Source organism: Arachis stenosperma, chromosome 8 (genome assembly GCF_014773155.1).
Source record: "Arachis stenosperma cultivar V10309 chromosome 8, arast.V10309.gnm1.PFL2, whole genome shotgun sequence".
Classification (NCBI taxonomy): Eukaryota; Viridiplantae; Streptophyta; class Magnoliopsida; order Fabales; family Fabaceae; genus Arachis; species Arachis stenosperma.
The window spans coordinates 4,872,302-4,899,671 of NC_080384.1; the positions used below are offsets into that span (position 1 = coordinate 4,872,302).

Genomic DNA, 27,370 nt, shown 5'->3' on the forward strand with positions numbered 1-27,370 from the left:
TTTAGCTTCATGATGGCTCCTAGATATTGAGCAACTTGCTCTTCAGTCACATCTTCATCCTCTTCAGAGGAAGAATAGTCTTCAGAGCTCATGAATGGCAGAAGGAGGTTTAGTGAAATCTCTATGGTCTCTATATGAGCCTCAGATTCCTTTAGGTCCTCAATAGGGAACTCCTTCTTGTTTGAGAGACGTCCCAGGAGGTCTTCTTCACTAGAATTTTCGTCCTTCTCCTCCGTTATGCATTCGGCCATATTGATTACATCAATGGCCTTGCACTCTCCTTTTAGATTCTCTTCTGTATTGCTTGGGAGAATACTAGGAGGAGTTTCAATGAATTTCTTACTTAGTTGGCCCACTTGTGCCTCCAAATTTCTGATGGAGGACCTTGTTTCACTCATGAAACTTAAGGTGGCATTTGATAGATTAGAGACTAAATTTGCTAAATTAGAGGGGCTCTGCCCAGAATTTTCTGTCTGTTACTGAGAAGATGATGGAAAAGGCTTGTTATTGCTGAGCCTGTTTCTTCCACCATTATTAAAGCCTTGTTGAGGCTTTTGTTGATCCTTCCATGAGAAATTTGGATAATTTCTCCATGATGAGTTATAGGTGTTTCCATAAGGTTCACCCATTTAATTAACCTCTGCCATTGCAGGATTCTCAGGATCATAAGCTTCTTCAGAAGCTGCCTCTTTAGTACTATTGGATGCATTTTGCCATCCATTCAGACTTTGAGAAATCATGTTGACTTGCTGAGTCAACACTTTGTTTTGAGCCAATATGGCATTCAGAGCATCAATTTCAAGAACTCCCTTCCTCTGAGGCGTTCCACTATTCACGAAATTCCTCTCAGAAGTGTACATGAATTGGTTGTTTGCAACCATGTCAATAAGTTTTTGAGCTTCTGCAGGCGTTTTCTTTAGGTGATTGGATCTACCTGCAGAATGGTCCAATGACATCTTGGAGAACTCAGATAAACCATAATAGAATATATCTAATATGGTCCATTCTGAAAACATGTTAGAAGGACACTTTTTGGTCATCTGCTTGTATCTTTCCCAAGCTTCATAGAGGGATTCACCATCTTTTTGCTTGAAGGTCTGAACATCCACTCTAAGCTTGCTCAGCTTTTGAGGAGGAAAGAATTTATCCAAGAAGGCCGTGACCAGCTTATCCCAGGAGTCCAGGCTATCTTTAGGTTGTGAGTCCAACCATGTTCTAGCTCTGTCTCTTACAGCAAAAGGGAAAAGCATGAGCCTGTAGACTTCAGGATCTACTCCATTTGTCTTAACAGTCTCACAAATCTGCAAGAACTCAGTTAAAAACTGGTAAGGATCTTCAGATAGAAGTCCATGAAACTTGCAGTTCTGTTGCATTAAAGCAACTAATTGAGGTTTCAGCTCAAAATTGTTTGCTCCAATGGCAGAAATGGAGATGCTTCTTCCATCAAACTTGGACATGGGTTTAGTAAAATCACCAAGCATACTCCTTGCATTATTGTTGTTGGGTTCGGCTGCCATCTCCTTCTCTTGTTTGAAAATTTCAGAAAGGTTACCTCTGGATTGTTGTAATTTAGCTTCTCTTAGTTTCCTCTTCAGAGTCCTTTCAGGTTCTGGATCAGCTTCAACAAAGATGCCTTTTTCCTTATTCCTGCTCATATGAAAGAGAAGAGAAAAAAGAGAAAGGAAGAGAAATCCTCTATGTCACAGTAAAGAGGATCCTTATTATTAGTAGAAGAAGAAAGGGAAGAAGAGTGAAGAAGAATGGGTAAGGATAGAGGCAGTGATTTGAGATGAAGAGAGGTGAAGAGAAGTGTTAGTAAATAAATAAATAAATAGAAGAAGAGAAGAGGGAGAGAATTCGAAAATAATTTTGAAAAAGTAGTTAATGATTTTCAAAAATTAAAGATAAGATAGAATTAAAATTAAAATTTAAAATAATTAATTAATTTAAAAAGAATTTTGAAAAAGGAATGAGATATTAGAGAGGGAGAAGTAGTTAGGTGGTTTTGAAAAAGATAAGAAACAAACAAAATTAGTTAGTTGAAAAGGATATTAAAATCAAATTTGAAAAGATAAGAAGATAAGAAGTTAGATAAGATATTTTGAAATCAAATATTTGAAAAAGATAAAATTTTGAAAAAGATATGATAAAAAGATAAGATTTTTAAGAAAAAGATTTAATTTTTAAAATTAAAATTGATTACTTGACTAACAAGAAACTAAAAGATAAGATTCTAGAATTTAAAGATTGAACCTTTCTTAACAAGAAAGTAACAAACTTCAAATTTTTGAATCAATCACATTAATTGTTAGTGTAATTTCGAAAATTTGAAATAAAATTAAGAAAAAGATTTTGAAGATAAATTGTAAAAATTTCGAAAATTATAAAAAAAATGAAAAAGATGTGATTTTTGAAAAAGATTTTGAAAAGATAAGATTTTTAAAATTGAAAATTTGACTTGACTTGTAAGAAACAACTAATGTTTAAAATTTGTTGACTAAGTCAACTCAAATTTTCGAAAATTTGGAGAGAAATAAGGAAAATATATTTTTTATTTTTGAATTTTTAATGATGAGAGAGAAAAACACAAAAATGACCCAAAACATGAAAATTTTGGATCAAAACACAAGATGCATGCTAGAACACTATGAATGTCTAGATAAACACCAAGAACACTTTGAAGATCATGATGAACATCAAGAACATATTTTTGAAAAATTTTTGATGCAAAGAAAACATGCAAGACACCAAACTTAGAAATCTTTAATGCATGGACACTATGAATGCAAAAATGCACATGAAAAACAACAAAAGACACAAAACAAGAAAACATCAAGATCAAACAAGAAGACTTACCAAGAACAACTTGAAGATCATGAAGAACATTATGAATACATGAATTTTCGAAAAAATTGCAAGAAAAAGATGAACATGCAATTGACACCAAACTTAAAAATTGACACTAGACTCAAACAAGAAACACAAAATATTTTTGGTTTTTATGATTTTATGATTTTTTTTATCTTCTTTAATAAATTTTCGAAAATATATTTTGGAAAAAGGAAGCAATGAATTCATAGTCCTCAATCAAAATCCTGTAAATCAGCCATGGCTTAATAGCCAGCCAAGCCAAAACATGTTATATGAGATTCTAGAATTCATTCTTTTAAAATTTTGAAAAATTTTCGAAAACAAAGGGAAAATTTTAAAAAAATATTTTTGAAAATTTTTTGAAAAGAAAAGTACCTAATCTGAGCAACAAGATGAACCGTCAGTTGTCCATACTCGAACAATCCCCGGCAACGGTGCCAAAAACTTGGTGGACGAAATTGTGATTATCAACAATGGCACTTTGGTATGTGCATCTATTAACTCAGCACTTTCTTTCCACAACTTCGCTCAACTAACCAGCAAGTGTACTGGGTCGTCCAAGTAATAAACCTTACGTGAGTAAGGGTCGATCCCACAGAGATTGTTGGTATGAAGCAAGCTATGGTCATCTTGTAAATCCCAGTCAGGCGGAATCAAATGTGATTGCATTAGATAATTAAAAGATAAATAAAATAGGATAGAAATACTTATGTAAATTAATGGTGGAAATTTCAGATAGGCGTATGGAGATGCTGTGCTCCTTCTGAATCTCTGCTTTCCTACTGCTTTCTTCCAATTTTTATCACTCCTTTCTATGGCAAGCTTCTTGTAGGGCATCACCGTTGTCAATGGCTACATCCCATCCTCTCAGTGAAAAATGGTCCAAATGCTCTGTCACAGCACGGCTAATCATCTGTCGGTTCTCAATCAGGTTGGAATAGAATCCCTTGATTCTTTTGCGTCTGTCACTAATGCCCAGCCTTCAGAAGTTTGAAGCTCATCACAGTCATTCAATCCCGAAATCCTACTCGGAATACCACAGACAAGGTTAGACTTTCCGGATTTCCATGAATGCCGCCATCAGTTCTAGCTTATACCACGAAGATTCTGATTAAGGAATCCAAGAGATATGCGTCCGGCCTAAGGTAGAACGGAAGTGGTTGTCAATCACTCGCATTCATAGGTGAGAATGATGATGAGTGTCACGGATCATCACATTCATCAAGTTGAAGTGCAACGAATATCTTAGAATAGGAATAAATCGAATTGGATGGAAAATAGTAGTAATTGCATTAAAACTTGAGGTACAGCAGAGCTCCACACCCTTAATCTATGGTGTGTAAAAACTCTACTGTTGAAAATACATAAGTGATCAAGGTTCAGGCATGGCCAAATGGTCAGCCTCCAAACGTGATCAATAGTCTCCTAAGATGAATAATAGAATAAAACTGAGACCAAAGATGTCTAATACAAAGGTAAAAAGTTCTATTTATACTAAACTAGCTACTAGGGTTTACAGAAGTAAGTAATTGATGCATAAATCCACTTCCGGGGCCCACTTGATGTGTGCTTGGACTGAGCTTGAATGTTACACGTGAAGAGTCTTTTATTGGAGTTGAACTCCAAGTTGTAACGTGTTTCTGGCGTTCAACTCTAGTTCGTGACGTGTTTCTGGCGTTTGACTCTAGAATGCAGCATGGAACTGGCGTTGAACGCCAATTTACGTCATCAAATCTCGAATAAAGTATGGACTATTATATATAACTGGAAAGCTCTGGATGTCTACTTTCCAACGCCGTTAAGAGCGCGCCATTTGGAGTTTTGTAGCTCCAGAAATTCCATTTCGAGTGCAGGGAGGTCAAATTCCAACAACATCAGCAGTCCTTTGTCAGCCTCCTATCAGAGTTTTGCTCAGGTCCCTCAATTTCAGCCAGAAAATATTTGAAATCACAGAAAAATACACAAACTCATAGTAAAATCTAGAAATGTGAATTTAGTATAAAAACTAATGAAAATATCCCTAAAAGTAACTAGATCATACTAAAAACTACCTAAAAACAATGCCAAAAAACGTATAAATTATCCGCTCATCATCGGGCATATCATCTGAGAGTTCCACCTCCACCTATGCCTCCTCAACCTCAGAGAGATGGTCCTTGTCAGAGAACTCTACCCATTCCACGTGGTGTAAATATGATTGTTTGGAGTCTAGATAACCGCTTTGTCCTTGCAGCTATTATGGGTGAGAAAACTCTTGTTGTGGCAAAGATAGTGTGAGGATGCATTGTATTTCCTGCTTACTTTTGGTTGTCGACGGCCTGTGCGTCACTTGACATCAGTTGCAATGGCAAAGATCATATCCAAGGGAGATGGAATATCTGTTTATGCTAGAGCAAGCAGTCTTTAGGGATTTCTTCAATATATTTGTTTTTGAGTTTTTGTCAGCCAAATTGGTTCTCTTGTTTGAGGAATTATATAGAACTCAATTTTTGTAAACAATTTTAGTTATTATTCTATCAATGATTCTTGTTATCATATGCCATATGCAAGTTCTTTCATTATGTTGGTCATAATAAATACTTGAGTGATGAAAATTGAATTTTATATTATACTTATTACTACTATTTCTCTGTTTCATTTTAATCATTACTTTTTTTTATATATATTCTTAAGATAAGGTATTTTGAAAGTCAAAAAAAATAAAGAGACGATATTTTTGGTACAATTTGTATATAAATAAAAAAATGATAGTGATAAAATAAAAGGGATTATAGAAATATTTTTTATATCGTAGAATCATTAAATAGGGATTATAAAAATATCTTTTATTGAATATTTATAATTTTTTTAAATTTTCAATCAGGTCCCTATATTTTTTTTTTCAGTTAGGCCCCTAGGGGTATACAAGTAATTTCACAATTCACTAACATTTTTTTTAACGTTTAACGTTAACAAGGACTAAATTAAAAAAAATGTATAGGGATCCAATTAAAAAGAAAAAAAGTATAAGAACCTAATTGAAAATTCAGTAAAACTATAAGACCTGCAGAATAATTAAACCTTTTTAAAATCGACTGAAACACATGCTTTAGAAAATAGGATTGAAAAGGCCAATGGTTCTTCTCAAATTGGACTATTTCCAAGTCCAAGTTTGGATACTCATTTTTTTTGTTCCACTCATACTTTTTCAATCTTAAATAAAATTTCTTTACAATTTAATTTTTAATGATGTTTGAATTATTGATTCGGATGCAACTGATCATATTATTTTAAACATTTTTTTTATTTCTTATTCCAAAATTAAACTCGTAATTGTTCGTATGCCTAATTGATCTCAAGTTGTTGCACATTATAAGGGCATTGTCAAATTTTTTTCATCTTTAATTTTATTTATATCTTATATTTGCCTCAATTTTATTTTAATTTGATTTCGATTTCTATTTCTAAGCTTACTTTCACACTCTTTTGTTAATGCACTTTTTCTCAATTTTCATGTACTTTACATGAATCTAAGAGCTTGAGGGTGATTGGTTTGGGTTGGCTAAAAGCAAGGTTGAACATCCTAGAGAAAGTCTTTTACAACAATAAACTGTTATCAAAATACTCAATAAATTATATACATCTTACCTTCATCTCTTCCTCAACTTTGTGACATTTCATATTATAACACATTTTTAGACAAAGACTCAATATTTTACGTAAGCAATATCTCTTTATTTTCTTAAATCATGATGAGGTTTGTGATGTATATCAATTTTTAAAGTAAAGAAAACTCTCATTCTCTAGCTATTCAAATAGAGCTAATGCCATTTTTAATTATTTCATTTAAATATTGAGTAAACTATCATTTCTATCCATGAAAGTTGAAAACGCTGACATATCTACTCATAGAAGATGAAAATTATCACTTGTATTCATAAAAGATAGTTTTTACAAGCAAAATTATCTAAACCCTAAAAAGTTAAATAAAATTTCTAAACTACCCTTCTCTCCACCACTATCATCTTCTCCCTCCTTCTCCTCTCTCTCTTAATGTTCTCAGCCACCCAATCTTGCAGCCTCCAGTGTCAATGTCAGTGACCACCCCTCCTTCTCTCCTTCCCTGTCTCGCTATTGCTGACCAGAGGACCTTCGCACCCACCCCGCCCCTACTTCGCCGCCGCTAGCAACCCTAGAGCCGCAGTGCCCCCTTCTCCTCTTTTCACCGCCAACCACCCTCACTTAACGGGGCTACCTTCTCCTCATCAGTGAATTAGTGCCCCTGACGGGACACCGCGCCAGCCGCCATCACCGCGGACCCCTTTGCGAACCAAAATCGCGGTGAGCTCTCTCTCTCTCTCTCTCTCTCTCTCACCATTTTTCTTTTCTCCCAGAAAAAGTGAATCCAAATACATGAGGCTTCTGTGTTTGATTGTTCAGATTTGATCTTCTCTTCTTACTCTCTTCACACCTTGGGTCTGTGTTCTTTTTCGCCCTATTTCTATTAGCTTTCTCCATGACACCCTTTTCAATGTTTTATTCCCTTAAACAGCTTCAGATTTAGCTGAAACCAAGATCCAATTTTGACTCTCATCTATCGTCATCCATTTCAAATCCCTCTCTGGGTTGATTTTGATTCCTCCAAAGGTGAAGGTTATGGTGATGAAGGAGTGGCAATGAGGTGGTTTGTGGCAGAGAAATGGAGGTTTTGCCAGAGAGGAGTCGGGCTATGGTGGCTCACCCACTTGTTGCCGAACCGAGCGTGACGATCCACCTGTGGGTGAAGGCCTGGTGCTCCACCAGTGGGGAGAGCTGGTTGCACCATCGGAGCCTGCAAAAATGGGTTGGTTCATGAACCTGTAATGAAGAACAAAGCAAAGAGGTAGATATAACAATGGCAGGGATCAGGCAGTGACGGTGGTGGTTCTGCGACACAGAAAGAGGTGAAGAGGGTTGCTATGGCGTTCTGGTTCGAGGTCGATGGTGATGGTGGCGAGGAGAAGCTGGCGCGGTGCTCCTAGTCTCGGTGGAGGTCTGCGACATTGCTGGCAGATAAGGGGGTGAACAATGATGATAAGAGTGATACGGTGGTATGCGGTTGATGTTGGAATTGGGTGGCTGAGAACATTGAGAGAGAGAGAGGAAGGATGGAGGAGATGATAGTGGAGAAAAGGGTAGTTTAGGAATTTTATTTAATTTTTTAGGGTTTGGATAATTTTGCTTGTAAAAACTATCTTTTATGGATACAAATGGTAATCTTCGTCTTCTATGGATAGATATGTCAGCATTTTCAACTTTCGTAGATAGAAATGGTAGTTTACTCTTTAAATATATAAGATTTTTTTGCATCAAAATTCAATTCATAATAATAAATATTTCTTAACTATTATTGGTGACTTTAGTCTTTTTCACTTAGGTTATTATTTTATTAAAATAAAAAAGTAAAATCTCACAATATATTAAGAATTTTATTGCTTTAGTTGAAGCTTAATTTAATTCTAAAGTTAAAATCATTTCTTTAAATAATGGACCTGAATTTTTTATTAATGTTTTTTTTTCACCAAAGAAAATTATTTATCAATATAATTGTATTGAAATTCTCCAACAACAAAATAGGAGAGTCGAATACAAACATCAACATATTTTAATTGTTGTTTGTGCGTTATGTTTTAATAAAATATTTCTCTCTTTTTTAGCCTTATGGCATTCATCATGCTATTTATTTCATAAATTAAGTTCCATCTTCGGTTCTTAATTTTAAAACTCCATTGAAAAACTTTATTAAAAAATTCGATTAATTATTATGATATTAAAATTTTTGATTGTTTATGTGATTCTCATAATTTATCATTCTAAATTTGATTTTAGAGTACAAAATATCATTTTTTTTTGTTATTAACATAATTTTAAAGGATATATTATTTATATTTTAAAAGAAAGAAAAATTATGGTATCTAAAAATATAATATTTTATGAACAATATATTTTTGGCAAAAAAAAAAAAAATTCCATCTTACCTTCTCCGAACCCAAATAATTTGTCTAATCCACGCAATGCAAGTCCACAGCTAATAAACAATGGTGCTACACAACATGAACTTTCTATTCTTATTGGACCTCCACCCTTGCTGACCCACCTGAAACCTCCCCATCACCCAATTTATCTCTCATTCAACCAACCCCTTTTAACTCGACAATCCCATCTCCCTGTGTTACCATGGACCATCCTTATCTCTTCTTTGATCTCCTCTTCAACGCCTTTCACTGGCATTTGTAGGGGATAATACACAATTCTTTCTTGAGAAAATACCTTTGATAGAGAAATAAAATAGACACAATTACAATATAAAAATTTAACGTGAAAATTCTAATTACCGGAGAAAAAAATCACGGCCATTGTCAAATGACAACCAAAGAATATCACTATGTGAAAATTGTTACAATACATAGACTTCTTTTTCTCTAACACCGACACCCTCAATACACCCACACTCTCTCAAAACAAATATCTAACTACACCTCACAACACTCTCTAATCAAAGAGTACAGAGGAAAAGAAAAATCAGATACAAACTTAAATGTTTCCGACTAGTGCAAAAACAAATAGAAAACTTAGCCTCATATTTATAGCCTAGTTCACTAACTTCATTTGCTATCCTAAACAATATAAGACTAATTCAACCAAATTCTAACAGCATTGCCTCCTCGCCTCTTTACTCACACCAGCCTTCACTACTTTCTTCTCATTCTTCTGGCCAAGATACACCACGTACCTCCCTTGTTCCTTTTACTATTGAGACCTCTCACATCTCTCATCCTTGCTAGAGCCAGCGCACCACCAAGCCTCCTATCCACTTCCAAGATTATATCTACAACTCTTCTCCTACCTCACCAACCTCTGTCTCATTGTGTTGGAATCCAGTTTCTTCCGTTATCTCTTTTTCTTCTTTCTCATAATCACAAAACTTTCGTCTCATTCCTTTTATTTTTAGCATGAACTAAAATCATTTTAGAAGCTAATCAGGTTTCTCATTAGCATCGTTCCATGAAAAAGAGCTTGCTGCTTTAAATTTGAACAAAATCTGACTTATGGTGGAATATCCTCCCAAAAATGAAATCCATTAGTTGTAAATGGATATATAAAATGTTGGTCCTATACTTTTGTAAAATTTTTAATTAAGTTTTTATATTTATTTTTTTTTAATTGGTCCTGCACTAATTTTTTTTAATTAGGTCTCTCTTAATAATAATTGACTTAATTGTATAAGAATCTAATTAAAAAAAGAAATTGGTACAGAAACTTAAATAAAAAAAATATAGGGACTCAATTGAAAAAAAATTTTGGTGCATAAACCCAATTAAAAAGAAAAAAATTATAAAAACCTAATTGAAAATTTTGTAAAACTATAGGATCAATAGAATAATTAAACCAATATAAAATCAAGCACTGCTCGAATGGTTCAATTGAAGCGTACAAAGTCCGTGTGGTGGTGAAGGGGACTAGACAGAAGGGGTGAATTTTCTTGGGACTTTCTCCCAAATAGTCAAGCCAGTAACCATCAGAATAGTTTTAGCACTAGCTTCAATCAAAAAATGACCAATCTATCAGTTAAACGTCTATAATGTTTTTTTATATGGTGATTTAATAGAGACTGTTTACATGGATCTTCTCCCTGGCCTGATCATAACCCGTTACAAATCAATGCTGCTATCATCTTAAATCCTTATATAAATTGAGAGTTGAGACAATCCAATAGGATGGGGTATGAATAAATTTACATTCTTCTTCTTTCATGTGGGTATCAGTAGATACTTTTTTAGTGTCTTTTAATTAAAATTTTGGATAATGAAATCGCTATTTTGCTGGTGTATGTTGATGATATTGTGATTATTGAGAATTCTATTTCTAAAATGGTAACTATATAAAGGACTTTAGATGCCTATTTTAAAATTAAGAATATTTACACTTTGAGATATTTTCTAGAAATTGAGGTAGAAGGCATCTCTCTAAGATTTTGGGAGTCAAAACTGCTAGTGTCCCTATGGATAGCTCCACCAATCTTTATTAGGATTTTAATTCTCTTCCGCCTGATCCTTTTGTTTATCGTTACTTGGTTAGATGCCTTATTTACCTCATCAGCATCCAACCTAATATCACCTATGTCACTCAACACCTCAGTCAATTCATAACATCCACCACTCAGATACATTACAAGGTAGCCATTCGGGTTCTTAGGTATTTGCAAAATAGTCTAGGAAGTGGCCTAATTTTTTCCATGAATTTTTAATACAACTTCCGAACACAAGATTTGGGAGTTCATCTTTTCTTCGGACAATCTTAATCTGGATATTTTATAGCAAATCTGGTTTCTCTTCTAAAATCCAGAAAAATGACTTGAGTAGTTGAATCATACACAATCAAATGTCAAAGTGCAAATGGTAACTTGCTGCAATCTGCATAACCTTACTTTTAATGCTAGTAAAAATCGAGATAATACAAAGGGAATAAAAATATATAATATATAGCTTCTCTCTCTCTCTCTTTCTCTCTTTCTCTCTCTCTTTCTTTTTCCAGGGAAAGAATGTGACCTCGAGCTGGGGTCATACAAAGATAAAATTACACATGTTCAAACATTCCAGCAGAGCATAGCATAAAAAGGTGAAAGCACTCAAAACAATAAAATTAGCAGCACATAATTTAGCTACTCTTTATATTCTAAAGCTAGAATGCCTTGGATACTTGGATGGATCCATCAAATAATCCTTGCTAGCTCAAAGGGGACGTGTGTGTCTTCCACTTGCCTTACCACAAAGAAGTGCATTCTTTGGAACTGGAAATTCGTCCCTAATTGAGGTTGAATCTGTGTAAACGCGCAAGTAAAACTGTTGACCAAGATATTGTCGTGCCCAAAACTCAGACCTCAAGTTCCACATTCCCACATTGTCAAGTGCAACATATATAGCCGTCCATGAATAAGGATATACCTGCTCACAATCAAATATGAATATAACACTGCATTAGAGTATATTTAATTCATGTTGCATAAATATTCATAAATCATAACCACCACTTAAATGTTTCTGAATTTAACATTATTTGTTAAAATTATTGGCTCACCTGTGTTGTGCAACGTGCAATTGCATCCCTAAGATTGTAACTGTTCCTGCTAGCAGTTGTCCACTGTCCTCCATCCATACTACATTTTATAGTTGAAATAACTTCAGGCCAACAAATTATTGACCAATAACAGAAGACTAAAGAAAAACATATATGTATAGACATATGTGAATGTGATGACTCACCCAACCACAAAGAAAGAGTAGCCATCAAGATGATAACTCTGAACAATATTCTCATTGTTTTGGAAGACAATCTCAACGAAAGATCTATAATCAGCTTGCAATACAGAGGTATCAAGGTATATGCCACCACCATAGGGTCTGTCAGAGATGCTTCCAGCACGGAAAACACCCGAGATCTTGAAGTAGTCGGCGAGTTTAAGAGGAGTGTCTGGGGCAACATAGGACACGCTGTTGATTGCATATCTCTGCTTGCGGTTCACTTGACCAGCTGAACTTGCCAGAATTATGGTCTTGGTTGTGTTTATCAAACCGTAATGGTATGATCCTTGAGGGTTCGGCCTTGGTCCACTTGCCGTAAGGTTAGTCCTGAGATTCAGTTCATCACATGCATTTACTACAAGGTGAGCAATAAGCAATATGTACTAGAATTTAGAGAATGATAAACTAATAGAATAAGATTATGGAAGAATGAATAGTAATACCTTAAGTTATGCTAGGGAAACAAATAACCCAAAGTGAACTTAATATTTATACGTAACATTTATAATTACACATCTAAATTTTTACTCAATTATTCCGACACTAATTAAAAAATATAACATAAAATAAATATAATTAAGGAATTGATTTTTATTGTCTTTCGAAGGCTTTTGTAATACCTTATGGAGCGGGCCTGGTTCAAAGACCAATCAATTTGGATGGTAGGTCCACCAGGGATTGGACCGGAAACTTGGCCCCAGAATTGCTATAGTGAAGAACTCCAGTGGTGGTGAGGATCTTGTAGTTGAAGCGAGTGGAAACAACAATGTAATAGTCATGTGCTGGTTGGTCTGCAGTAACTAGAACCGAATAAGATTGTCCCACATGAACGTCAAGGGAGGAGTATGTGGTTTGTAGGCTGTGTGTTCCTTCCACTTCTACCAGCTTCAATTTGTGGTTCTGTATGCGAAAGTTAAGCGAATGTTGCAACCCCACGTTTGATATTCTAAGCCTGTAAGTCTTTCCTGTTTGTACAAGACCATTGAAATTGACCTCATCAAAATTACTCCTCATTTCTATCTATGCAATATTATTATTATTAGAACAAGTGCATACCTTGTTCGACGTTGAGATATGCTCCGTTAGGCCCACGACCATTTATGAGAATGCCATCAGGTAAAGGCAACTTCTTACCTCTATCAAGATGAGCTTTCAACGTCTGCATTAGCATTAGAGGAAATGATTTTGTCAAAATTCACTGACAAATAAGATTATTAAAGTTAAATCCCAATGTCATTATATAGTAATAGCAAAAGTTTTAACTATTTAAGTGCTCCCTTCAAAAAGACAAAAAGATCTAATTGCATCATTTATTTGTTTTAAAAGAAGTATCATATGTAGTATTGAAGATTCAAGTATTGAATTGGTGGACGACCGGTATCTGTTGATCTAGAAATATTATTATGCATTTACTAGAAAAATTTGATCTAACATTGAAGAAATGTCTTCATTATTGTAGTAGTATTATTATGATTATGAAAACAATTTGCACGAAACGTGGATACCGCCGCATAAGCGAGATCACCGCGTGGCCAATTCGTCGGAGAAGATGCGAGTAATTGGATAGGTGGGGTTCATCCTCATTCCTCAATGAAGGTTATCCCTTTGGCACGAGGATCAATATGCATTTAGAAGTCACAAATGCAATTAATGACTACAAGGATCCAAACCCATCTCATTGGACCCATTGGCGGTTGTCCCAATTCAACACTCTTGACTTACTAATACAAACAAAACTAAAGATTCTACCTAGTAGTAAATTGCACTTTTTCTTCTTTATTATACTCTTTTCTAATTTCTTACTCCATTGTCTCTCTTTATGATGCTGAGTAAGCTGGTACTAGCTGCAATGCCCACTTGTAAACCCTGATGACATATAGTAACGTGTGTCTTTTATTTTAGGGTGGGGCGATGGTGTCATTTATTTCTTGCTTTTGCGCTACTATATCTGTGAGGCGAAATTAGTTGGGGATATCAATCATCAATCACTTGCCAACCACGAAAGCCCCACAAGAAAAGTCAAATGTTTGTTATTCATCCCACTGTAATACTATTATTGTACTATATTCAATTAAACTAGGATGGAAAATGAAATGAAGTATTAACAGGTAGTGTTAGTGTAACACTTACAGTGTGGTTGGATTTGTACCAATCTCCAATGAGAACAGTGTAATCACCATCTGGATCAGGGAATGGAACTGGAATTCTAGGCCTGCTTAGGATCCTAATTCCTCCAAAACCACCAGCTGCTTTATGAAAATTAAGAGATGGGAAGTAATAGAAGCTTCCAATCTGATCCTTCACTTGTAGAATGTATGTGAAGTTCCTCCCTGGTGGGATTGGGCATGTTGTTCCCAACACTCCATCTTCAAATGAGTTCCTTCTCTGCTGGATCCCATTCCTGTATTTTCAATTCATACAAATCTGGAATGAAATTCTCATGCAACTCATTCAATTATTTTTTTCCTTCTTCCACCTGAATTATATTCTTTTAGAATAATGTTATATACATCAGTTTTCTCTCTGCACACCTTTCACTTTTGGTATTAGAAGTGAGAAAAAAAAAAATTTATGCCGTAAAAGAAATGTGTACATAAAAAAGTGATACAGCCACCATTTCTCATTCTTTTATCTTAAAAAAAAAAAAAATTAAGCATGTGATTTATGTTATATGACATTGATCTACTCTTATTAGTTGATAGGCCATACTTGCTTGAAGACAGTAAAGCGAGAAAGGGAAATGAAATGAAATGGACCCTAATAATATTTAATTATTGTTCACCTTACTTTTGCATAACAGAAATTCAAACATTAATTCTAGAAACTTTCCCTTTCTTAATTCTTCCTTTTATTACTACTAACGTTGGTCGCTTTCTTATTACCCCAAATTATGACTTAGCTTTGAGCTTGCTGATAACAACAGGCTTCCATGTCTATGTCTATGTCGTAGATGATGCGCCACCTAATATCCATAATCATCCATGTAACTTTAGTTTGCTCTTTCCAGAAGTAATAGCTAAATAAGTCTTGCTTTTTTCTTTTTCTTTCTCTTTCAGAATATTATTATAATATTATAATATAATACCAATAGTGAATGAGCCAGATCTAGATCCGTGTCCAAACAAATGGTCCAGCAGTGTGAAATGCGGTGGCTTCTCATAGTGTTAGAGAAGTGTACTAAGAATTGTGCAAGCGACAAGAGAATAAGACATACTCCTTATTAGTGGTCAGAGGATCACAACACAAAGCTGAATTTAATTAATTAATTAATTAATTAATTGTTTTAACAAAGCACTCTAATCACATGCTTGTAGTTCCTTTTCACTTTCGTCATTATGCTTGATTTTATGTATTGTGATCCCGGAAAAAAAGAAAAAGAAAGAGCAGATCGGAAGGTAGTGCTGAAAGTGGCAAATGGTTCAACAGAGAGAAATGGAAATGTACCAGGAAAGGAGAAAAGGCTCATCCAAGCTGTTGAAGACATTGATGATGAGATTGTCATTGGTAACTGAATGAATGTCTGGACCGGGAAATTGCCCATTGATGAGTATTCCCTGTTCACGTGTTGATCTCATGAATTAATCACATTGAATCAGATCCATAATGTAATTGATGCAACGTAATTAAGAGAACAAAAATGTTGACAAGTACGTACCCTTTGGCGAACTCCAAGGGGGTAAATATCGCCATAAGTGACATTCCAGTTGAAGAACCTGTACGGGTCTTCAGCCAAGGTAACTGCAAAGAGAGAAAAACCAACACATAGGACTAGGAAGGCGCCAAAAGCAGCAGCTCCTCCTCCTAACTTGAGCGGCATTTTCTCTTTCCCTCTATTTACTCTCTCTCTCTCTCTGATGCTACTTTGTACTTACTCTATTTGTTGTGGTTAGTAAAGGAGAGACTGAGAGGGAGAGACTTTAAAAGGGAGGAGAGTGAGTGAGTGAGAGAGGGGAGATGTCATAAAATGATTAGGAATGGGGACACATTTAAGTGCGGTACAGAGGGAAGGAGTGATGTTAGCATGTGTAATGCTACCATAGTAGCCGTGTTTAACTTTAAAATGTTAAAATAAAAAAAGGAGGGAAAATCTAGGGGGACTTAGAACCGAAAATAAAATAGGAATGGAAAATAAGTGTCGGTCGTGGGGTCCTGAGAGGGAGGTTAATTAAGTAAATAGGATCAGGATTAGTACTGTTGTCTCCCACATGGGTTAGTTTTTGTTGCGCTTACTAATGTGGATGTGGGTGGGGAGGAGTGAAGTACCTTGTTTTGTTGTTTACAGCTTCCAGGACCCTCACATGTGAGGAGGAGAAGCAGAGGGCCCTCTTTGTTGCTTTGCTTCTTGAATTATTCTAAAGTCGGTTCATATTCAGAATTCAGTAGAGCGGCTTGGATGAATCACACACTGCGCACTTACCGATTCTAATTGCCGCCCTTCATGGAAGTGCAGAAAAACAATTTGATTCGTCAATTTTGAATTAAATAACGTGTGTGATCACTGTATGCTTTTTAAATTACACATTTTTTAAGGAAAATAATCACATATGGTTGTTTGATTTAAGAATCAATTGGACTCCACTTCACTTCGTTAACCTTAATTGCGCCTTTATATTCAAGTCTAAACTTCTAAACTGGACTTTTGTTTCCCTCCCTCATCTCAGTTTCGGACTCGGTCTATTCATCTTATTGTCATCCAAATCCAACATAATTGTTACTTATAGCTATAGACAGAAACATAGATATCTAATAATGGGCTGCCATGCTGTTTCAAGTGGTATTTAACTAATACGAGCATAATATGAATGCGTAGCCATAAAAATTTAGCGAGATACTTCCAAAAGTTCCAACGGAAGAGGTTGGTCAAGTAGTTAAGGATATAAGATATTCTTATCATCTTATGCATCATTTAATGCTTACGTTGTCTAATATGGTGAAGACACCTTGAAAGGGAAATCTTTGTTTGAACTTATACGATCAATTTGGTGTGTTAATGAGTTTGAATAAGTATAAAATATACTATATGTTAAACACATTTTAAATAACTAGATAGCATGTATTCTCACACAAATAAAGACCAAATGCCCCCACTACGTGATTTGTGACATCTCCTTGCTCATTCCATTAACCTCGCAAGTGGTTAGTTAGCATTTTTCCTCCTAAGATGGGTTACTATCATCCAGAGTTCAGACAGAGCCGACAAGGTTGATTCAAGAGTCATGGACTACTCATGGCCCCAAAAGAGAAAGAATAGAAACAATAATTTTCCTGCATTAGATTTCTTACTCTATTCCTAAAAGTGAACGAGTACATTTTAATAAAATTGGTAATATTTATGTTTAGTAGGAATGTACCTAAATTAAAATGTTAAAATTTGAGCCAATCCATTGTCTGGTTCGTGTGAGCCTAAAATTACAAAAACAACTGTCATATGGAATCAGAAATCAGAAATTATTCAATAGTTAAAGGTGTTGCTTTTTGGAGTCAGTCGTGCTATGGTAAAATAAAACAAGTGTCCCAGCTAGTAAAGGTTCACGTGATCTTAGCAGTTAAAAAAAAAAAAAAATTAAAATGTGATTCACACGCTGCTGGTTTTTTCATGTCGGAGACGGATCATATAAATGTGCAGAGATTAGTGCTAACCAAAACCTACAATGATTATTATCAATTCGTCGTATTGACAATGAGAATCCTCCTTTTGCAAGGTAAATTATCACTTCATTGCAAAAAAGAATCTATAAATGAAACAATGTCCAATTATTATTTTGAAAATTAATTTAGCTTTAACTAATTTAGTTACACAACTACAGCTTTTGGACATGAAAAAAAAGACATGCTACAAGGTGCACTCAGACTTCATTTTTTTTTTGTTCATCGGATTGGACAACTCTCAATCCTAAATACCCCAATGGATTAGACAACCCCCAATCCTAGGTACACAACACACAACACACTCAGACTTCATTAATCTCCTCATATTACAACTACATAAATTTACCCGAATTTATTATACAGACTAGAGATTTATGTCCTTTAACTTGATTAAAAGAGCTTTGTTTTTATCTGAAAATAGAGTGGGGGTAAGAGATAGACCAATCCAGATAGCCGAAATGATGATCTTTAAATGTTATTTAATCAAACATCGCTGTTGTCAACTAAATAACTAACTAATATGCGTCATTGGTCATTTACTCATGTTTCAGGAGTTAAATCTACCACAGGATCATGCCGAAGAGTAAGAGCAATATTATCATTTTTTGCCAATATATAAACGGATAAACCATAGACTATAATAGAGCTTTAGAGTAAAAGCAATGATACATGGCTAGTAAATATTATTATTTTTACTCAGCACTTAACCAGCAATAATTTATATTTATATTTACAGATATTTTACACACAAAAAATATATAATTTATACTTATATATATTAGAGTTTTGCACACAAATTAATATATTTTGCACCCATAAATCAAAACAATTTGCACCCACATTTTTCAGAATTTGCACACATGAATTAGTAAAATGACAATTTAATTTTTGTGTTGGCTAAATGATGGTCAAAAATACAAAAAGTTGCTAGCTCCCAACAATTTATCTTATAGTAATAACGAAGGCCATTGCAGCATCTCCCACTCACTTTTCAATTTTTAAGATGCATTGGTTGGCGCATTCTTGATACTCGCTTTCAATCTCATTCTCCACCAACATAAGTCAGAACATGTCCGTCGTCCATTTGTTCTTTAACAAAATATACCTTTCCATATTCCAACTATATGGTAATGCAGGTTTCCTATAGCTTCACGAGAGAAATTCACAGGCCAGCAATCGCGCTCATAGTCAACACAATATCATACATTCAACTACTTTGTGATTTTCCATTTTACACTCAAAAGTCAGATCCACTAAATGTTTCCATTATCACTCAAAGTCAATTGTTCACAGATGTGGGTGAGGAGTGGATGCAAACTTTTAAGGTATGCCAAATAAAGTTCCTACAATTGTGGTTTACATTTTACGGAGCAAGCTACAACTGAACAGAATCAAACAAACCACAAACACCGTTCAAATCATAGAATGCTAAAGTAACATTGCGGGCTAGAAGGTAAAATAAGATATAGATCAAAATTAAAATTAAAATCCAGATAAAGAAAAATAATAGATGACAGGGACAGAAAATATAGATGAAAAAGAATTATTTTATTCGAAATAAATTGCTAATCAAAGTACAGGCAGGGTGCAACTTGCTAGTGTTTCGTCGCTATAAGTAAATATTTTTCATTATAACTTCCGGGCATCCCTTTTATCATTATGAGTGTCGGGTGATGCATTATATGGGTCTATTTTTTCTCCCTACATTAGACTCGAAATGGTGGGATCTAAGATTGGTTAATGTCTTCACTTTACTGTTTCTCAAAAGTTTATTTATCATTATTTTTTTCTTGCATTATTTTAACAATTAGACTCAAAAGAGAATGCTGTCTGTTTCAGTATTCTATCTCTTTCTATTTTCCAAATAGATGTCCAAATTCAACGTCCAACATCCAACTTTGGAGATAAATTGCAAAAATCATCATCATCATAGTCCTAATTGCCCAGTTGTGCTCTACCCTTACAGGCATTTGTAAGCCTTACTACCGATTACACATAGATAGCTCCATCCCGTATCAAATTTCAAAAGTCCCCAGAAAGGTTCATAATCAACAAAACAACTTATGGTATGCGTTCTAATTCTCTGCACCATGATGTTGATCAACCTTTGCTAGCCCTTACCACCACCATTATCATTCAACTCAAACCATGAAGCAGATGCTGAACTTGGGAGAATACCCTATAGAAGTTAGTTTACAATAATAAGGTTCTGATTTCTAAAGCAATAGTAGAGTCATAAAATCGCTAGACGTGAATACACACACACACACACACACATTATGATTAAAAATTTCCGCTCAGGTCTCTAGTCATAATTTAGTGCAATTCACAAAGTTACAAATACTCAGCTAAAGACAGAGTGACAAACACCTCTAGAGCAAGATTGGGAAGAGCTTTCAACAGTGCAATTCCGTTCATTCTTAATTGAAATTACACATGAATCAATAGCACAACACAATCCATTCATTATCGCTAATAAGAGGTAGTAACAGATAGTTCATAAGAATGACGAGACTAAAAGGAATTAAAAGGGAAATAAAGAAGAAAACCTAAGAGCGATCAGTGGTGATCGGAGAAGAGAAGACGAAGGCGAGAAGCAAAGGCGCCAGTGGAGTCTTCAGAAGCTTCATGAAGCAGATCACGCTTGATGTTGTTGATGCGCTCCTCGAGTAAATCGTGCTCCTCCTGAAGAGTATAGTTTTCCTCCTGAAGGCTATGGATTCGGTATTTCTGACCCAAAGATCTCATGCTCAGAAGCAGAATCCCAGTCATCGCAAACCACTGAATGAAGCTGTCCTTTCTTGCCATCGCGTGCTTCATAAACCCTAACGGCCTCTTTGTTGGCCTCACGCCGTCGCCGCCGCCTGAGGAAGCCATCTACAACCAGCTCACTTTACGACACAAGTTTTTGTTTTTTATTTTTTGGTAAACTCACTCTACTACACCCTGCCACTTCGTTACACGGAGGATAACAATATGCAAACTCATTAGGCCTTTTGGTTGGGTATCCCTTTGGGCTAATATATGTTACTAATTGGGCCTAAGGCCCGTTTGAGAGAGAAGTATAAAAAAAATAAAAATAGATTGCTTGATGGTTGCCTGGTTGGTTCGCCCTCGACTAAACTCAAATGAAATCAAACTCCATCAGTTTTTTGGCTCTGCAGAGAAAAAGGAGACCAAAAGAAGGGGAGGTCGCCATAGTCATCGTTCTCGTTTGAGAGAGAGAGAGAGAGAGAATCAGAGCTTTCAGAGAGGAGAAAGAGAGAAGGAGAGAAGGTACCATGATTACACGATCGAATCTGGCGGAGCAGCTAAGGGAGTATCAGATTCGATCCAAGCATGACTGGGCCTCTGTCTCGTTCTTCTCTTCTACTTCTTCTAATCTCGCCTCTTCCAGGTATGCCAACACCCAACATTCTTTTTTTTTTCTTTTCTAAATTTTCAAAATAAATATATTTATAAATTATGATTATTTTGCCTGTTATAATCAAAACTCCTTTCTTTTTCCCTGTTTGTTGTTTGTGCCTCGCAATAATTGCACATATGGTGTAACTCGCAATCAAAACACCAATTGTCATTTTCTTATTTCAACCGCTTACTTGAATATCTTCTGATTTCCTGTTTAGCTCCAATGCGTTTTGCTGCTTTTCCCTTAATTCATGTTTTTTAAATTAAAAAAATTGGTTGCGATTACGCCGGAAACTGTTCCTAATATGATTTGGATAGGGAGAATTTATTATTAAGTTATAACAAAATAAATCATCAGGCTGATGCAGGGAAATTCAGTTGGGCTTTTTATTTGAATCTTTATTCAAATTGTTCACAGGGCACGTGCCCATCTTCTGTTCAATTTAACATCTTGATTTGGGGATCGTTTTGGTTGTGCCTGCTATTGAAAAATGGGCTTTCTCTAAAATATGGTACGGATTAGTAAACTTTATGAAGGGGAGTCTTGGAGCAACGCTTGAGTTGTCTCCAGGTAGGTTGCTACGGATGTAATTATTAGGATAGGTTGTCTATTATATATCCTTTGGGTGCGGTTCTTTCACAGACCATGTGTTAATGCGGGATGCTTGTGCATTGGACTGCCTTTTTTTGGTGAACTTTATATGGAAAGATTATATATGGGTTCTCTAAAGGAGACTCTAGAGTTATTTTACCCAGTTTTTTAGGAAGCTGCAAGCTTGAGTTATGTAACGAAAATGCTTATTATGATTGTTCAGCCATTTGCAATTTGCAAATTGTAAACCTACAATCATGTTTTACCTTTTGCACTTAAGAAACGTTGTAGTGTGGAGGATGTGGGTTGAAAAGTGAAAACATATAATATAATATCTGCGTTTTTAGAGATTTTTAACCGGATAATTGCTGTTTGTTTACCAATGCAATTCTTTTTCCCACGTAGCATTATATGATGATATTGATGCCTTTCGTTTATTCTTTATTGTGACACAGGGTGGATGTCGTGGTCTTTGTAATATGGGAACTTGTTATTTTAGCTTTCCTGGTTTTTTCAGTAGTCTCGTTGTACTTTAAGCACATCCGGCTTGCTTTTATATTAGTTTGTATTACGGTGTTGTTGCTTTTATGCATGAAAATTACAAAGCAAGTAAGACTAGCAAGGAGAAAGAAACGAAGAATGCTTCTCCCGTTGTCAATGTAAAATGGTGTCAAGTCTTGATCTTTGGCATGTTTCCTGTTGTCCCTTCTCTCCTTTTCCTGGATTAGGGATCATGGCCATTCTTACCATTTCCATTGATTCAGCTTCATATTCATAATTGGATTTGTGTAACCCTTGATTCAACCTATAGCAAGTCAAACAAGTACATAATTGACGATCTTGTGTCAACATGTGCTTATCCAACTTGCTGATGTAGATCACTATGGGAGATGGTGTAACTTAGTAGTGCTAGGGTATCATCAAGTATCTATATATTTGCATTTCATTTTTCTTTTCACGTTTCTGTATACAAAGTGCTACTAATGCAAGTTACTATTGAGCTTTTGACCCCTTGTAAGTCTTACATTTGGAAGTTAAAATACCATCAGATGATTTCTTGTGTAATGACAACATGTGTGCTAGACAGTTGAGTTTTAGAGGTGTATTATTTTTCAGTAAGGTAACTAAGGTTGGAGCTTTGCTAGGCTGATTTCTGGTTTGTTGGCCATATATGAAGAATAGAAGTGAAATTATGCTTGTCTGTTTCATGACCTGTCTCAGATTGTGATTTCGTAATGTAATATTTGTAGGGCGATGCCAAATATTAAGTTTATTCTACTTCCAACATCTGGAATGATGTTTTCCCATGATTGTATAATGATTCTCGAAATTTATCTGTAACGGCCATTGGGAACATCCCAAATGTTAGCTCTGCATGCTTGGCCATGCATCCTGGGAGGTGGTACATTTCATGTTCTTACTGTGGATTGAAGAAGTGGAATTTTATTCCCTGAGCCACTATGCTCCAAATGGCTCCTGTGACAACCATTACACTAAGAACCATACCAAGTATTCCTAGCGTCCAATTTAGACACCAATTTATGCTATAAATCTTTGGTTTCTTAATCTCTACCCACATGAAACAGGGGTAAGCTAGTGTTATAGGCAGGGCAATGCCTCCGATAAGACCTGCCAAACTTCGCAGAAAGGGTAAAGCTACGGCGATGAAAAAGGCGAAGCATCCAAAGAATCCCCTCAAGGCCATTCTTAGCCACCTGGGGCAAGGCCTGTTCTTTATGATTGTGTACCTTGATTCCAAATTGTCAAACACTGGCATTGCATAGATTTGGAAGGAACTGAGGCTGTTGATGACAACCAGCAAGCTTGTCAAAGCGATGATCAACTTTGATGTATCATGTTGGTGGAACTTGTACAAGGCACTCAACATCCCTTGGTCGGGAGGTATCTGATTTCAAAGATCACGCCATCATTTATTTATTTTAGCTATTGGTCTATTGTTAAGCCAGTCATTGGAAACATGAGCTATTATTATTGAATGAGATTGTAGGATGCACTTACTGAATTTCCGTAAGCCCAATAACCTCCGATGGCAAGGGGAAACAAACATAAGGCAATTATTAGATAGGCAAACATGCAACCTCTCCACATGGCCAAACGGGAAGGTTGTTGAGCATCCGAAGGCATTGTCCCCTGCAACAATGACACTTAATTGTACTCTGTATCGCATGAAAAATGTCTTAATATGAAGATGATAGTGAGAATTATTAGATGGTTTGACATATTTGAGTAAACTACTTAACATAACATAACACGTGTCAACATTTTAGTTATTATCTTAACAAGAAAACATTTACGTGTCAGTAGCGATCTTGATATTTAACAAACGGAGAAGGTATGTTCTTTTAAACATTACCTGTATTTCTAATACAAGATTGTGACCCCTGAAAGCAAATGCTATAATGCCAAGAGCATTGCACACACAAAAAGTGTTAGTGAACTCTGATGGACCCTTTGGTGGATCATAGGATACATGAGGGAGGGTGCCTTTGACCATAGATACAATCCATATGAGAGCACAATAAGCCACAGCAGTGATGGCTCCAATAAGTGAAACCCCTGCAATTGAATTGAGGTTGGGAAGTTGAGCAAGCAAAATGGCCGTGCAAGTGAACACCAAATACCACTCTGTGGTGCTGAGTGGGCTTAGGGTGCATCCCTCTCCACACACAATCTGAAAGAATATCTTCACGGTGCCACCTCCGATCATGATGAGGGTCACACACGTCCCACCCGATAGGTACATGATTGGGAACAGTGCCAGCAATTTTCCTAGCTTCTCTCCTGCAATTTCGTTCATAACATCAACATGTGTGTCATTTAATCTGAACAGTTTATATAATTGAGTACAAGCCATTAAATATTGCATTATTACTCCTGAAATTTTATTCAAAATAATACTTCTTATAATGAACTTTGGTGGATGCTAAAGTACCCGTTACTTGCAGAGTTTTAAATAGATGTACGGATAATTAAATACCACAACAAAACTCTTTTTTCTTCAAGAAGAGAAAAAGGTTCAACTATATATGACTGATAAAAAAATAAAATAAAAGTTTATAGTTTCAAGTATATTATATATAGGTACTTAACAAAGATCTACAAGACTACAACTTAGGGCTGGAAATCTATACCCTACCTACGGGTACTCAACCCGGACCAATCCGTTCGAATAGGGTGCGGTGTAAGTTCGCTTGCGGGTAGGGTAGGATACAGGATTAGGGTATACTCTATCCTACCCTATCCTATCTGCACTCCTAATATATAATATAATATATATGTAAAAGTTATGTATGTAGTGAAAAAAATGAGCGTTGAACCCACAATATTTCTCTTATAAAAACTTGAAGTAACCACTAAACTAATTGATAATCATATTATTTGTAATTTTATGTTAAATTTCTTTAAGATTTTATATTTTTAATTTTAATTTGAACTTAATTTTTTATTTTTTATTTTATTAATATGTATAAAATTTAAAATGGTTGAATTTTATATTTTGTTAAAATTTTTTATTTTTCTACCGATAGGGTCGAATAGGATAGGATTTAAAACTTTAAGGTGCGGGTAGGGTTAGGGTTGAGAAACCCTCGGTAAAATAGAGTAAAATTTTAAAAAAATTTTCAACCCTCGAATAGTATTAAAATAGAGTTTAAACCCTACCAACCCTACCCATTGCGAACCCTTTACAACTCGAGAATAAATAATAAATTAAATAAAATTTAGTGCGCTCAAAAGCTAATATAACTGTGCTTAGTGCTTACCAAATGCTGCCATTGCAAGCTTGAGGTACCTGCTATGGCGCACCCCACTCTCCGATTCGTGGAGCTGAATTAGTAACCATAGCGTGTAGAGCTGCCACATGAAAGCCCCACACAAACATATGATTCCCCAAATCCTGCATCAACATATACGACACAGTCTTAAATTGTTGTTCACAGTACTATTATATCACGGAAATATGCAACAAATGTGTTTCTTACATTCATTTAAATGGATCATAATCATTAACTGAATAAAGGTTGAGTTTTATTGGTTATGTAGTTTTTTCCTTTTTTTTTAACGGTATTTACAATATAAATAACCACAGCAGAAATTTATAAGGTAACATGAAAACCCACCATCCTAGATTAGTGAAGGCCAAGGGAAGAACAAGGGCCTGGAATCCAATTCCCGAGCTGAGAATGTGAAACGCAGCATAGTATGCGTTTCCCTTTCTCGACTCGGTGATAGGAAGCCAGGCATCTTGATGGTCAAGCTTAGTGAAGCGCCCAACTTCTTCCAAGTAACCGTGTATGTTTTCAAAGGCCTTCTTCATGGGGCTGGCCAAGGGAGTGTTCATAAAACGAGTTGCAAACGGGCTTTTAGGAGTTTTGGGTGCCGAATCCACCATGGATGGAGAATGCACATGAGTAGTAGAAGACATGGCCGGAGAGGCTCTGCTACTCTTCTTCATCACTTCAACAACTTCCTCCTCCATATATATAGTGGTTAATGATTGCCAATTTTTTTTACTGGTTGTTGGAGTATTATTTGTGTTGGCTTACTCTCCTACATATATATATAGTTCAAGTAAAGGGATCAAGTGTCCCATGCATGTCGCATATTCTTTTCATTCCGTCTTCTGATGACTGCTACTCATATAACATAAGTCTTTCTTTGGTTGTTGAGCATGTTGAATGAATCTTTGACAATTCCACTAAGGTTTATGAAGGCCTAAAGTGGGTGCGCTTTCTTTTGAAGTCCATAGAGCAACTCCTCCAAGGAGAGCATTTATGGAGTTTCAAATATGATATGTCCATGAAGTGAAATGATTTTAAATTTTATTTTGCTTTAAACATGATGGATGAAATAAGATCGATCTTACTTTGGAAAGATGATTTTACTTTATTGAAGAACTAATTAAATTTTGTCAGCTTATATAAATTTAAAATAAATTAAAATTAAATATTAAAGTGATAAATCTTGTCTTTATTTTCAAATCATTTTTTATGACATGTGTTTCACAAATACTAATTATAATATTTTGTAAAACCTAAAATAAAATTAAATTGAAATAAAGCATGGGATATGTTCTAAAACTTATTACAAAATACTGAAAATAGTGGAACGACAAATGCAATGGCTAAAGGTGAGTTAGGTTTGTATTCTTTTTATTTTTCTTTTTAATTTTAATATTTTTGTTTTAAAAATTTTATATAAAAAATTGTAAAAACAATGAAATCTTGATTTTTTTAATTTAATGTTTTGTTTACACTTACAATAAAAAAAAAATAAACATACAAACTAAACCAAAGGCACTTTTAAGCGATTGTGACTAACATAACAACAAAAGAAATAATTGAAGGATTATGGTTGCTATTATACATAAAAAAAAAGAAAGAGATTTAAGGGGAAAATATTCAGTCGATTATTGTTGGGAAAAAATAGCTCATAATATTTAATTAATATCCCCAAATTTATTCAATGCAAGAGTACCAAAGATATTTCTTACCCTTTATTATTTGAGTTT

At 35.2% G+C, this 27,370-nt stretch overlaps 3 protein-coding genes, 1 non-coding gene and 1 pseudogene across 4 annotated transcripts; 2 read left to right on the forward strand and 3 right to left on the reverse strand.

Moving 5' to 3' along the window:
- Positions 1–1,014: 1,014 nt before the first annotated feature.
- Positions 1,015–1,118, forward strand: LOC130947061 (small nucleolar RNA R71). The gene has a single exon (XR_009072473.1). It is a non-coding gene; the product is annotated as a small nucleolar RNA R71 (small nucleolar RNA).
- A 10,223-nt stretch (positions 1,119–11,341) lies between these two features.
- Positions 11,342–16,132, reverse strand: LOC130946848 (L-ascorbate oxidase homolog; annotated as a pseudogene).
- A 2,535-nt stretch (positions 16,133–18,667) lies between these two features.
- LOC130944161 (uncharacterized) lies at positions 18,668–20,829 on the reverse strand. Its single transcript, XM_057872346.1, has 2 exons — positions 20,390–20,829; positions 18,668–20,019 (listed from the first exon to the last, which is right to left on the reverse strand). The coding sequence occupies exon 1, from the start codon at positions 20,715–20,717 to the stop codon at positions 20,400–20,402; it is 318 nt and encodes a 105-aa protein (XP_057728329.1). The 5' UTR covers positions 20,718–20,829; the 3' UTR covers positions 18,668–20,019; positions 20,390–20,399.
- Positions 20,830–20,925: 96 nt separating this feature from the next.
- Positions 20,926–23,048, forward strand: LOC130944160 (uncharacterized). Its single transcript, XM_057872345.1, has 2 exons — positions 20,926–21,237; positions 22,296–23,048. Exons 1-2 carry the CDS (start codon positions 21,122–21,124, stop codon positions 22,501–22,503), a joined length of 324 nt encoding a protein of 107 aa, XP_057728328.1. The 5' UTR covers positions 20,926–21,121; the 3' UTR covers positions 22,504–23,048.
- Positions 23,049–23,112: 64 nt separating this feature from the next.
- Positions 23,113–26,641, reverse strand: LOC130944159 (lysine histidine transporter-like 8). Its single transcript, XM_057872344.1, has 5 exons — positions 25,980–26,641; positions 25,623–25,756; positions 24,215–24,642; positions 23,860–23,991; positions 23,113–23,746 (listed from the first exon to the last, which is right to left on the reverse strand). The coding sequence occupies exons 1-5, from the start codon at positions 26,336–26,338 to the stop codon at positions 23,258–23,260; spliced, it is 1,542 nt and encodes a 513-aa protein (XP_057728327.1). The 5' UTR covers positions 26,339–26,641; the 3' UTR covers positions 23,113–23,257.
- Between the last annotated feature and the right edge of the window lie 729 nt (positions 26,642–27,370).

Bases quoted from the DNA above. Each gene is read 5' to 3' on its own strand.
- LOC130944161 (XM_057872346.1), bottom strand. From the start codon at position 20,717: ATGGCTTCCTCAGGCGGCGGCGACGGCGTGAGGCCAACAAAGAGGCCG.
- LOC130944159 (XM_057872344.1), bottom strand. From the start codon at position 26,338: ATGGAGGAGGAAGTTGTTGAAGTGATGAAGAAGAGTAGCAGAGCCTCT. The intron at 24,643-25,622 runs GTAAGCACTAAG...ACGAAATTGCAG, and splicing joins GCTTGCAATGGCAGCATTTG to GAGAGAAGCTAGGAAAATTG. The intron at 23,992-24,214 runs GTAATGTTTAAA...TCATTGTTGCAG, and splicing joins ATCTTGTATTAGAAATACAG to GGGACAATGCCTTCGGATGC.
- LOC130944160 (XM_057872345.1), top strand. From the start codon at position 21,122: ATGATTACACGATCGAATCTGGCGGAGCAGCTAAGGGAGTATCAGATT. The intron at 21,238-22,295 runs GTATGCCAACAC...ATTGTGACACAG, and splicing joins TCTAATCTCGCCTCTTCCAG to GGTGGATGTCGTGGTCTTTG.